Source organism: Tachypleus tridentatus, chromosome 4 (assembly GCF_004210375.1).
Source record: "Tachypleus tridentatus isolate NWPU-2018 chromosome 4, ASM421037v1, whole genome shotgun sequence".
NCBI lineage: Eukaryota > Metazoa > Arthropoda > Merostomata > Xiphosura > Limulidae > Tachypleus > Tachypleus tridentatus.
The window spans coordinates 48,692,720-48,706,910 of NC_134828.1; the positions used below are offsets into that span (position 1 = coordinate 48,692,720).

At 34.0% G+C, this 14,191-nt stretch overlaps 1 protein-coding gene across 8 annotated transcripts in view; it reads right to left on the reverse strand.

Annotated features, from left to right (window-relative positions):
* LOC143249082 (coiled-coil domain-containing protein 142) overlaps nucleotides 1–14,191 on the reverse strand; it is a 90,340-nt gene that overhangs the window by 37,833 nt on the left and 38,316 nt on the right. For all 8 annotated transcript variants that reach the window (XM_076498298.1, XM_076498300.1, XM_076498301.1 and 5 more), the window contains one exon: nucleotides 3,136–3,267. In XM_076498298.1, the coding sequence (XP_076354413.1) occupies nucleotides 3,136–3,267 (132 nt within the window). The remainder of the gene's footprint in view (nucleotides 1–3,135; nucleotides 3,268–14,191) is intronic.

A 14,191-nucleotide genomic window follows, 5' to 3' on the forward strand; every position in this document is an offset into this window, starting at 1 on the left:
ACAATGACTGATAAAATTTGTCGTTTTATAAATCAATCAGCTGTTCTTCCTCCTCAGTTGTAAGATTTGTTGTCTTGTTGATTCCGAATGGATAGGTCACCCAGTTATAGTATGGACTGTAGGTCGCCCTATGTGTTCAAAATTTGAGGGACAATTTTATTCTTTGACGGACATTCATTAATAGAAGGAAAACAATCAAGGACTCCTTTCGAGATCTTATTCTTCCACAGCGTCACCTATTCATCGAAGGACTTCAGTTTGGACATTGCAGTAATAATGTTTTTAGATGGCCCTTGGAGACATAAGTTCAGAGAATTTAATTTGTCAAATAAATCAGAAAGAAATTGAACCTTCAGCCACCAGATCTCATCATGAAAAGAAAAACCTGCTTCCTCAACCTCCAAGAAAGAAATTACTTCATTTTTCAGTTGGACAAGATGCTTTAACACCTTTCCTTTTGAAAGCCACTGAACTTCAGTGTGATACAGTAGCTTTCTGTAGTCTGAATCCATCGCCTCACAGAGAAGAGAGGAAAGTCGAGATTGAAGTGGCCGAGACTTGATGAAATTCACCACTTGAATAAATTGATTCATAACAGACTGCATATCTTTCGGCAAAGATTTGGAGGCGAGTGCCTCTCTGTGAATCATGCAGTGAACAATCCTAATGTTTGGATTTTGTTGGTGCACCAGAGTGAAGAATCACTTCTTTTTTCCTTGCATTGAAGGACAGTCATTGGTGCAAACGCTGACACAGTTATTCCAATGTAATTTGAAGAGCAAAATGTTTTCATTCACCAACTCGAAAATGTCTTGGCCTTTCACTGTACTTTTTAAATCTTTGCAAAATAAGTATTTGTTTACGATTTTTCCACTTTTTATGAATTGAACAAAAGCCAGAACTTGAGCTTTTCCACTAATGTCAGTAGATTCATCAACTTGAAGAAACCATAGCAGAGACAATTCATCTTTAGGCGCTTCGAAATGTTCACAAACTTGATCCTTCAAATCCAATGACAAGTCTACAATTCTGCATGAAATTGTGTCATTGGACAGTGGAACTTGCTTAACCTTTTTGGCGGCATCCATTCCAAACATAGTTTCAACGATGATTGCTAACACTGGCGCAATGACTGATTCGGCCTCCGTATGTCCTTTCTTGCATTTTGCCAACAACTGAACAACCTTATAACTTGCAATCAATACTTTTTTGGGCAGCTTCATGCAGTTCACAAGCTTCCTTGATTGTTCATATTGTTGAGCTGCGAGATTCTCAAAGTATTCTTTTGGTTTATTCTTCACACTGAATGTTTTGTTTCCAAGTGTCTCTTCAATTTGCTAGGAACAAGCACCTCATTTGATAAAGCTGCATTGCAGAGTAGGCAGAATGGTAATTGAGAATGTTCTGATTCCAAAGTGATAAAACAGTATTCGAATTATTCGTTTTTGTACTTGCTTTTGATTCAACACATTCTCCTTTGCAGCACCAGACTTACTGAAATATTTTTCCATGGATAAATGATAAAGCTAATTCATACACAATAAGCATAAAGTTCTGCAGTTGATATAAAATTCCTACCTACAGCGTAGCAGCTGCAGTTTACCACAGCATGAGAATGTGTTCCAGAAAGCAGTTTGATTGTTTGATGCATCATTTATGACGTACAAAGTGCCTGTTGCACCACAATTAAACTAACAGTCGAACCGTTGCAGTCGAGAATGACATTTAAGTATGAACTTCTCAGCGCTCAAGCTCAATGAAAGCCATCAAATGTTTTGGAAGGTTTCAGAGTGTCTCTATAGTAATCAGCTTTTATTAACTGATGTGTTCGACTTGCTTGTAAAGTCCCAAGAAAGTTGAATGTGTTTCAAAAACACTGAGGCACACCTGCCAATCTCTCATGGCACACCAGTGTGCTGCAGCACGCAGGTTGAGAATCAATGAATTAAACTTAACACTATTTTTTTATCCTAATGGTAGTACTATGCTAAATAATTTTTTTATTTAATTACATAATGCTCTAAGAACACATAAAAACATGCAAAAAGTAGAACACATCCTATCACCACTGTAATTTTTCTAGATTTTAAAAGTGTTCCAAACAGCCATTAAAAATTAATCTAGTTCATGGAAGATATGTTTCTCACAGGAATAAAGGTTGAAACATGAAGCTAAATAGATAATCCCTTTCACTAAAATCATCATAAAACCTCATTTAATAAATTAAAACTTTGGCTTTCTATTGGTTATAAATAATATAGTAGCAAGGATTTATTTAAAATATTTTCTTATAAAATTAAGAGTTTAAATCTTATATAATATTAAAATTTGCATTATTAGCTATGTTTTGATGCCAAGTTTATTTGGATACCATGATAATAAAGTACTTTAATTAAAATGTTTCATGTAACTCAGCAAAACCTTGTGATATGCACAGAAAAAAATGTCCATGTAGAAAGTGTCAAATTTCAAGTAATATGAAATAAGAGGGAATCCTGAATAGCTTCAATACTTGAAATTATTTTAGGCAAGATTAAATTAATCTGTTAAACTTTTAAAAAGTATATTTTTGCGTGCCAGCAAAATAAAATGTGGAGTATGCATATATCTGATTCAATCTCCAACAGCTTACCATCAAAGTGAAATTCTTTTAGGCAAGATTAGAATAAATTAATCAACAAGACCTTGGGTGTGGTAAATACATCAACTGAAACAGTTCAACCTCCCGAGTCCAAAAGTGCAATTAGACCTCAAATTGGTCAAGAGATGACAGAGCTATGAGCTAAAAGTTCTATGCTACTGTTAAAAAAAAGTTATTACCACTAACTATATAAAAGATGAACATAATGGAAGAAAAAATTACCAAGACTATTACCATATATGCACGAACATAGAACATTACTAATTTTCAAATAAATACTCAATTAATAGTTAAAATAAATGTCCAATAATAAGCATTAATGTTACTTAATTACTGCTAGAACCATGCAACTGCTAAAAATTGTCAAATAGACAGGATCAAATTCATACTACAACAGCTTAACTTTCACATAAGATAATGAAATTCTCTCTCAATAACAAATAGTGTGTTAGTACAAAAGTGGGTATTATAAAAGAAGTAATTGAATAACTAACCTTAAGTCTTTGAATCTGGTCATCTAGTTCCTTGTTCAAGGTAAAATAGAATGCCATACCAGGCCCATTAGCTTGTTTCCTGTTCAAAGAATCTATTAAATTGTTGACAGAATCTAACAAGTGGCACACCCTCTGCAATTAAAAATAAATACATTTACTGTAAATGAACATACAACATCACGATTAAAAAGAAAAACTACAAGAACTCAACTGTTTTTTTTTGCTTTTCTTTATATTTAGGATGAAATCCTATAGTTCATATCTGAATAAATGTAAATGATGTCATAATAATATCTATTGGAATTTCTTAATGATTACTTCAAGGATATAAGTTATTAGTCAAAACCCAACAGTTTATAGTTATTATAATTTTTCATTACAAATATATATAAACTCTATACTTTTTATAAAACATAAAACTGATAGTATAACCACACTATGATCCATCTACTTACAACTACTATGCAATAAACAAAAGGCCACTATACCAAGGTCCATGTACAGTTTACATTACTACCATCACAGAACAACTTAGTACATTATAATCTAATAATGAATTTTATATCATTCAATATACATCAAAGAACAAGCTAATAGAAACCAAACAGCCAATTTATTATGAACCATTTCATGTTAAATACAGGCTTTATACTAAAGTTTAGTAAATTATCTCCTAACAATCAACAAGCTATTAGACGTTTAATAGTCACTATGCTAACAACCATTTAACATAAAAAATATATTGTTGCCACTAGCTTCTAGTAACATACCAGGATGGTGCCACTATGCACCAAACAATAAGTTACTGTACTAAAGTCCAATAGCTTATTTACTAGCAGTCATTAACACCATACATTGGGTTATTATTCCAAGGTATAATAAACTATCTGCTACAAGTAAATATGCTCCAGACAAAATAAGCTATCAGAATTATAGCACCAGATGAAAGGTTGTTATATGAAAATCTAATTTTCCATTAGCTTGCAGATTATATGCAAACAATAGGCAATGCATAGTTGCTATACATTAAACAAGGTTATTGCCATAACTTTATATCTGCCATAACTGGTTATTGTACCAGCTGTCATTAGCACCAGACACGATTATTTCATTTAAAATATAATATTAAACCTGCTGCAATTCAATGTAAACTAGACAATAACCTTTGTGCTACAGTTTCACAGTCCACCTGTTGGTATTTTCCATGTGCACTGTAAAATAATAAAATAAACAGCTGAGAAATATTCATAATTTCAATGCATGTTTACAGTGCAGCATGTTATACATGCCAGTTAATCAAGTTAAAATTTTTCCATCTTTATTACAATTAACCAGCACCTATCCAATCAGGATGTAATATTACTGTGATACACAATGACTGGTAAAACTTTATAATATAAAGTCTGTGCATTATTGTTTTAAAAAATAACTTTATTAGCCATGTTAGAATGACTAATTTTATCAAGTTTAATTGACCTCATGTGTTTATTTTAAAACATAACACTGCAGCATGCAAGGTAATTTTTTTATTTCAAGTTTTTATTGTTCATATGTACGATAGTTAGCACTGAAAATCCAAGTTGTGTTAATAATTATGTCTGTGTATATAATCCTTTACAAGTGGTAGAAACTCAGAGAAGATAGTCAAACAAGTTTCCAAGGGGTCTGAGAAGTCAATCTCAAAAGTGTGGTTCTGTTGCCATAAACAATCCCAAATGGCGTATAGTTAAACATATGACTTATTTTTCAGATTTTCTGAAACCTAGATTTAGTAAATTGGTATCTATGTTATGTTTAAAAGGAACACTATTACAGAAAATTGTTTTGTCACTTAAAAGAACAGTTTCTTTAGAATTCTAAGATTTTTACTAAACCAGATTAGGCATTTTACCTTTTGTTATGATACATTTTATACTAGCCACTTGGAAGAATTAGAAATACATGTATGTTTGTACATAAATTATCAGTGTAGTACTAGCATTACACACTACCATGAGGGATTTTGTGCACAAAAATACATCTTATTGTTCAACAGATATCTTACAGTAGGAATGAATCTTTAAGTTATTTACATAAACAGTATTCTTGCTTTTTTTTTTTTTATTATGATGAATAACATTTGACATTCCTTGAGTTGCTGCAAATGTTGGGGAAGAACTTAAACCATACTGGATGATAATATTAATGATACTTCTAATTCCCTGAAGACTGACTCACCCCGTTCCCTTCCTCCCTCACTAATGTCTGAAACATCTAATTTTGAGAAAAGAAAAAAGTAATACTAAAATGTGCAGCAGAGAAAAAGAAATATTGGTTCTACTCAAGTCCACCAATAAACCAGTATTAGATCAGGATGTACAGTTTGGTTTAAGTATAAGGGCAACACTCAAGTGATCTCCTGCTAAACAAAATGCACTTGCTAGATGTAAAATACAACAATTTATGATAACTTAAAAAAACCCTGTCAATTTGTTCACTAAGAAGTTGCTTCAGTACTAGAGGTATGCAAAGTGATATATGTATGTTTACCAATATCTCCATGCTTTATTTCTATCATTATGTTGTTAAACATCTTTCATGTTCATTTTATTCTTTTTTTTTTTCACGTCTTTTCACGTCAGTTGTCAACATACAAACATATTAATAAAATTCCAAAATTACAATTCCACTTTTTCAAATATTATATAATATTTAATACTTAAATAATCAACCAAAATAAAATCAAAAGAAAAAAACTGCATTAAAAACAGCAAATCTGAACCTCTGGTAAATGATATTTAAATGAAGAAAAATAAGCCCAAACTAAAAAAAAATGCATCAATTAAAAGGTCCCCACTATAATGTCTAATATAAAATGTGCCCTGGGTTTTGGAGGTGACTGCAGAAGTGGAATCTACAATGCAATGGGGACACACTGTCTATCAGTCATAACCTCTGTTTGCCAGTCTCACAGGAAAAAATTATTAAAAGTACAAGTTAGGAGAGTAAGATGTGGGTGCTCAAGCCCACAGAATTCCACATCTATATCACCCTTCGTGGCCTGCAGACAGTTGTGAGAAGATGACTGCTTTTGAAAGTAAAAATATAAAAAGAAAGATAAAGATAAACAAATATATAAAAACAGATAAAGAAAAATGAAATAAAATACTATCACTTAAGTGAGATAAACACTTAGAAACAAATTAAAACCTATCAAATTCATGTCAGAATAACTTTATTTATTGAAATATAAGTAAAAAAACAGTAATACCTTAAAATTCACTGAAAGAATCATTTTAGATTAATTTTTGTTTATGGCTATAAACATCATCAAATTTGGATGAAATTTCTCTTTTTAGATGTCTTTTTGTAATCTGGTTTGGAAACGTCTTTTTCAAAACTAACAATAATCAGTCATCATACTGACATTCCATTTTCCTTGATATTGTTTTTCTATGTTATGGAAGCTATTGCCTTGCTCTTCACTAACTGCTCCAAAGTTCTCAGGGAAGTACTCTGCCTTCATGGTTTCATAGAAAATTGTCTACAACTTATTTTTAATGATATCAAAACTGGTTTCTCCACATCGACACTGAATTAAAAACATTGTCACATCTCACTTGTTTCTGTATTGAAATTCATTTAATACTCCAGCTTTTCTCTTCACTAAGGGAACAGAATTGCTCAAAAATACTTATAACAGTTGCCTTTAAAAATTCCTTCATTGGTCCCAGTTTAATGTATAATGATAGTAGCAACACATTTGTAAGTATCACAATAGATTCAGTGATAACATTTTAGCTGTTTGGTGTTAATTTTGTGAGACCATTCCTTCTTTTAACAATGATCAGCCTTTATTCTGCTGTCACACTCACACAGGAAGTAAGACATCTTTGTATAACCACACTGTTGGTCAAGAAGCATGGATATCACTTTGAAATCTCCATAAATAATCAAGTTGATCACTATATTTTATTCAGAAGAGATTTCGTGTTGTCATAACTTTCTGTCATGTTGATGGAGTAGCCAATAGGAATGAATGCTAGAATTTATGCAACAAAATAATTTTTAGATTTGACTTTGAACTGTCAGTTAACAATCTCCAATATTTTGGATCACAGTCTACATCAATAGTACTTATAAGACAAGATAAGAGAACTATCCATTGAGAAAAAATGAACAACTTTTTGTTCTCTGCTCCTGTACTAGGAATATGAAGTTCCAGTAGCCAGTAAATTTCTTTTCACTTAGCTTGGATCCCAAGAGTTGTGCAGCATCTTTTGTTAGGTCAAGAACTTGTACAAGATGATTTGGTTCTGCTTGAGTGAATAATTGTAAGTAATTAGGACTCTTATCACCAATTTCAAAGTCACTGTGTTCTCTAAGTCTTATATCAGATTAAAAAATTTCATCAAATTCTCTGGGGAATGCACGAATGGGAACATCATCATTGTGTGGAACAGAACAGATGGCAGGTGACTATGATGGATATGCAATGGATTATTTATTCTTGAAGCCAAGTCCCTTGATATTACACAAACAGAAATAGCCCACGTCATACCACAGATATACCAAAACATACAGACTTCTTTTATACTTTAAACCATAGCCTCAATTCCTCCACATACAATCACCACACTTTATGCTGAGCCCATGACTTAACCTAATCATTAAGCTTCACACTGAAATAAGCAAGATATAATTTTCTTACAAATTCTATGATATTCTACTTTTGTTTTATTGATTTGAAACTACCACAGATACAACAAAACAAATCTTGGTAGTTCTTGCAAGAATAGGGCTTAGACACTGTTGGTGAAATGAATCCGTAAACCTATGAATGCATGAAATAAATTGATGAATATGAAGTGAATTCTTGAATGCATGAAGTAAATCTGTGACTTTGCACAATTATAAAATCTGAAACAGGAAGTTAAAAAACTAATAAAATAACAAACGTTATTGTTTTAGTAGGCAAGAAATGAGGCTTTCTACTTCAAAGAATGAGGTAAATTTGAGCTTATAAATGCATATTGGTCCAAGTTATGATTACTTATTTCTAGAGAATTCTGGTGATGGGTAAAAACAAAACAAGTTTCTGTCATCTGACAGAGTAAGAACTAAAAATAATCAGTCTATCAAACAGTAATTTACTTTTATACTATAATTTTTCCAAAGAAATGTTTTATATCTTATAAAGACAAAAGGTGTTTTAGATTTTCTCCAGGCAGATTACAAAGACAAGGTACTTGGAATTTTTCAGCTGCTATTCCCTGACCATGTAAAGAGTTTTGTAAAATTTCTCCATAACTCTGATGAGAATTTGCTTCTGTGGCTTCTAATGCAGAGTAGTAATGTGCATCACACACACACTGCCATCAACATAATGCTGTGTGGATTTTTTATAGTTGTAAAACATAGAACCAGAATTTGCTGTATCTTGAACAGTTGAATCTCAAATAAATAGACCCAATGCAATTGGAAAAATTTCAAAGGTGCCAAAAATCATCAGACATCTTGAATATTGTAGATTTACCAATACTACAGTTGAAGTAGAAAATATGATGAGAATTACCAGCATCTAAAAACCTAGGTCATTCTATGCCAACTCACCTAAATCTTCCAAGTTTGTGTCCAAGATTTCCTCAAAAAAAATTTAATCAAAAACTTCATTTTGATATATTCAGCCATGCAGTACAGCTTTAGGGTTTTGCATGGCTGAATAAATCAAAAATAAAGTTTTTGCTTGGATTTTTTTCAAGTAAATTTATGGCATGAACTGGGAAAAGTTCTTTTTTTCTGGGTGAGTTGGCACAGAATGGACTCACCTACGACATCCTTTCTCCAGCTAATTTTGATAAAGAGCCATTTAATGCATAGCTGATGAGTAAAGCAAATTATTTCAATGTATTTTCAACAGATACTCACTATGTAAACAATTTGGCTATTTTCCTCAGCTCTTCCATGCCTTCCACCTGAGATATTTGAGTGCCACTAGGCCTTATGAAATCTCTCACCTAATATCACATGAATTTGTACCAATGCATAATGATGTAATTGTGCAGCAAAAGCCTTCCACCAATATAACACGAGTCAACACACTTCCAAGCACACTAACTCCCCCTATGTACTTGGGAATTTTCATTCTCTGTGGGGAATGTGCAAGGATGTTAACTTCCGCGTGAATATTTGCATACAGTTTAGCCTAGATAAGCTCCCTTCAGAAAATGTCCAAAATAACCCAAAAAAGTGTGACAACAAATGGCAGGGCAGCACCCTGTATCATCCACAGTATACTTTTCATCTAAAAAACAAAGAAGAGAAGAAAATAAGCCAGATTTATGTCACTTAGACAGGTGAAATCAGTACACAGCCATCTTAGTACCTTCACACAAGATGTCAGACAGCTGATATGTGAAATGGGGTCAAGGTTCATTCATACCCTACCTTATGTACTCACCTCCTCTACCATTAGACACAATGGGTGACAACCAGTTGTGGGAGAATGGTACTTGTGATAAGTATCTATGTTCACCTCCTCTTCTACCAGCATTTATGAGCCCTATGCCACCTGCACAAAAAGGGCACTGCAAGTTATTTCATCAGTTCATTCCAATCATTTATTCAGCCCAGGAAGGCCATTTAATTGATACAGTACAATAAGTGATCACAAATGGGTGCTGGCTTTTTCAATGATAGTTCGTGGAATAGGTATGGCTTGAATCGTATAAAAAAAATGTGACATAGATAGAAATAGAAATATATATATAAACCATGGGAAAATCTCAAGAGGTCTTACAAAACACTTATCTCACAGTTGGAATGTGTAGAGACAGGAATGGTAGTGCGAGCACTTTCCATCACATTATATGGCTGGATGCAAGTTTTAGGTAAGTATACCTAGGAATGCCACAATAGCTGAATAGTGAAATCATACTGAATTAAAGGAGGCCATGAAAGGAAAGTGATGTACAGTTGACTCATAGACAGTTAGGTGACAGAAGAATGGTGGTCTGTAGAAAGTGAAACCATCAGCAAGAGAGAAATAAAAGATGAATGTGCAAAGAGAGTCCATACACATACCTGGAAAAGCTTGTGAAATGGTCAGCAAAGAAGAGATGGAAGAGAAGGGTGACAATTAAAATACAAGCATTGACTTTCTGAAACAAGAAAACTCACCCCGGCCCGGATACTGGAAAGATTAACAACCTATCAAGTATCAAGGCTTCTTTTTTAAAGAATAACAGACAGAGAGAAAAAGACAGACAAAGTTTATTTTTCAACATGCCTTCACAAGCATTGGGAAAAGCTGTGAAGAAGGCCAGAAAGGCCCAGAAAGCCATATGAGCAGGAAAGTGGGTGAATTCCCAGCTTCTCCTGACTCTCTACTTGTAGATCATGAACTTTAACTGAGTAAATGAATATCATCACCAAATTTCAGCAAATCAATTAAACCCAAAAGTCATGTGCCTTATAATCATTAATTGCAAGTGAAGTGATAAGAAACAAAAGTTTCTAACTGCCTCTGGCTATTTTTCATTGCCCCTTCAGGGGAATGAAAGAATAATCTAACCTAAATACCTATCAAGTATCTGAGACAAGGGAATCAATAGGCACAACCTAAAAAGAAAGAATGTTCATAAAAAATAGGGGTCCTAGAATAGAAACAGAAGAAGAAAAGGATCCTTAAAGGTCTGTGATACAGAATGCAGAATTGTCCAACAAGACATAAAGCTGAGACAGATCCAGATGGCCCAATAGTATACAAACAAAAGAGAAGTATGCTTTTCTGAGAATGAAAGGATCATTCTAGGGAGAAGAAAAGAGAAATGCAGTGGAAGAGAATGTTAGAAGGATCTAGAGAATAGACAATGAAACAACAATAAGTGTATGAAATAAGGAGGGCATAAGTCAGGTGAGAAAGACATTACGAAAAAAAAAAGCAGAAAGGGAACAGATCAAATAAATCATGCATGAGAGAAAAAAATGAAAAACAAAAAGGTCTCAGTTAGGTCAGGAAGCAGAGTGAGAATGGCTAAGAAGAGTGAAAGAACAAAACAGAACAATAAGGAGATGGAAGTACAAAAAGAATGTAATGAGAATAATACCACTCTAGTGAAAAAGCCTGTCTGATGGGACACACTGAGCAAATTCCATGTGTGAGAGTGAAAGGAGGTTAGCCAATAGTAAAGAATGGAAGGGAGAATATGAACCAAGAAAGAGTGGGGAATAATAGTGAGGACAAAGGAGAGGTCCACTTAACCAGGCATACCAAGGTCAAGACAGTCAGTGAAGCATCAACAAGAGGGCCCAAAAAAGACAGTTGTGTGTAAATTCAGAATCAATAAGGAAGTAAGTAAAAAACAAAACAAAACAGGTAAAACCAGACCTGGAAGAGAAAAACAACAGCCCTAAGTTAAACAAAAAGGATTAGGGGACTAAGCCTAAAGAAGAAAATGGTAGCATAATGACAAAAATGGACATGTCCAACCACAAGTATGCCCCATAAGAGGTACAGAGGCTGCTCTGTTGGCAAACAAGAACTAACTAAAACAAGAAGCTCACCAACAAAAATGAAGATCCTAGAAAAGAGTGTAGATGAATAAGCACCTAAAAACAAAAAGGTCCTAGAACAGCAGCCACAAGTGTGATTGGAACAAGGAAAACCATGGAAAATATTGAGTGGAGCATGTCTAAGACAAATGCTAGTAGAAGCAGAATTGGGAACATGCCCAACAAATATGGAGAAGGTTGAGCAATTTTATTATTTTTTTAATTTTGCAAAAAGCTACTCGAGGGCTAACTGCGCTAACTGTCCCTAATTTAGTAGTATCAGACTAGAGGGAAAGCAACTAGTCATCACCATCCACTGCCAATTCTTGGGCTACTCTTTTACTGACAAATAGTGGGACTGAATGTCACATTATAACTCACCCATGGATGAAAGGGTAAGCATGTTTGGTATGACAGGGATTAGAACTTGCAACCCTCGGATTACGAGTCGAGTGCCTTAACCACCTGGCCATGCCAGGCCAATGAAAGGTGTGAAGGTTGATGAGGAGTGGACACTAGTCTAATGTACAAATACTAGAAGACCTCCTTCCACAAAAGAAATGTACCTCAATATAACAGAAAAGCATCAAAAAAGGGGAAAATCTGGTTTGAGAGATGGTAAGGAATGAAGAAAGCAGAGCAATTATGGTGCAGTCACCCTGACAATTCTTAAAGAAGCTTACAAAAGAGAACACAGATCACTAAAAAAAGAAAAGCCATGATCCTTATGGTCTACTGTAGGAGGCATATCCCAAGTGAAGGAATGGCTCTGGAAAAGCCAGAATCCACAAATGTGAAAGAACCTCTGCTGTAGAGAAAAAAATAAGAAGTGTAAAACTGGGTGACCAGTTAAGCCATATTTCACAGATAAAGAAGACAGGCAGAACTCAGTTAAGACGAGAAAAAGAATGTCCAAAAGTACCCAACACTGAGTGGTTGTAAAGAAAGATATACATCCAAATGCAATTCCCCACCCTCTCAACTGAGCAGCTACTGTAAAAGGAGAAAAAAATATCCCAGAATGGGTTAATAGATATAAACAAATAAAATGAAATGATGCCAGTCATATGGCATCAGTGAATATGGCAAGTGAAGACCTTCAGGATAAGATCAAATAAAAAAAGATCTGATGGCAATAGGAAAATTAAGGAATAAAAAGACACAAAAAGGACAGATGTGACAAAAATCAAAACAAAGAGAGAATGGGCTGAGAAACATGTGGGAAGGTGTCCATCACATTGATAATTACTAACTGCTGAAGAGGTGAGAAAGACCATAGACAGAGAAATGAAAAGAAAAGCAAAAAGAGGAGAAACAAGACTACAAACTAAGGAGAAGAAATAGAAAACAAGTGCAAACAGAAAGATTCAGGGCCAACATCAAGAGGAGACAAAAGTACATACTGAATCACATGTGTGATAGTCATTGGCAAGAAGAGAAATCAGTACAACTACTGATAGAGATAAAACAAAAAAAGGAGGATAGCCTGGAATCTGGAATGGAAGAGTGAGGAGACAAGATGAGAAGCTTGAGTAAAGGGATGGGAAGGTCAAAAAATGGTGAAAAATGTGGGAACAGAATGGTGACAGAAATCATATATTATCAGATCATCATAGGGAAAACAACATCAAAGAAGACACCTCAGCACACAAAGGGAATTAGAAGAATAATACACTCACAAGAAGAGAGAAGGATTAGAGTAAAGAGGGATATAACTAAGAGTCCCAACAGCAAAGAAACAATGTATGGAAAAATCAAACACATGAAGAACAGTATAAATCCCAATAACAACCAAAGAGAAAAAAAAATAAACCCAAGATTCAGGGTCAAAAGTGATAAATGAAAAATAATAAACAAGGGCAAAAGAGAAGGAAGGCAACATACCTGAGAATGAAACCCAGTATGAAATGTGAAGGTTAAGGTCATGTTAAAGTTAACAAATGGCAGTGCACTACCAAAGCAAGTTAGTAAAGGAAGTAACCTAACAGAGAAGAAAGAAATCTGGATGACAAAAAAGAAGTTGGAGGCCCGTGAAGTATGTGTTAATCCATAATACACTGAGTTTAGACTGCTACAACCCTGATAGTTAAAGAGCCTCCAAAAACACAGCAAAAATAAGTGTGAGTGTTCCACACTCATGACTAAGTATAAAATACCATCATTAAAGAAGTCCTATTACAATATTAATGTTTTTAAATAAACTCTAAAGAAAATGAAAGTTAACAATTTCTTAAATCACAAATGTATTTTCAATAATACTTACCTACCTTCACATTTATAGCTATTACTCAACTTCCATGATTTCTTCCTTTACTAATATAAGAATTGGTATGATTTTTTTTTTCACACTTGCTCTAATCTTTTATACCCCATTCAATTGCCCTTGGCAATATTTATCTCATGACACTTTCCATCTACATCAGCCTGTCTTGATGGCTTCTGATAGGAGAATCTGTGTGTAACATTCCATCAACTGACAAGAGAATGCCAGGAGTAACCAGTCATCCATACAATGGTATATGAA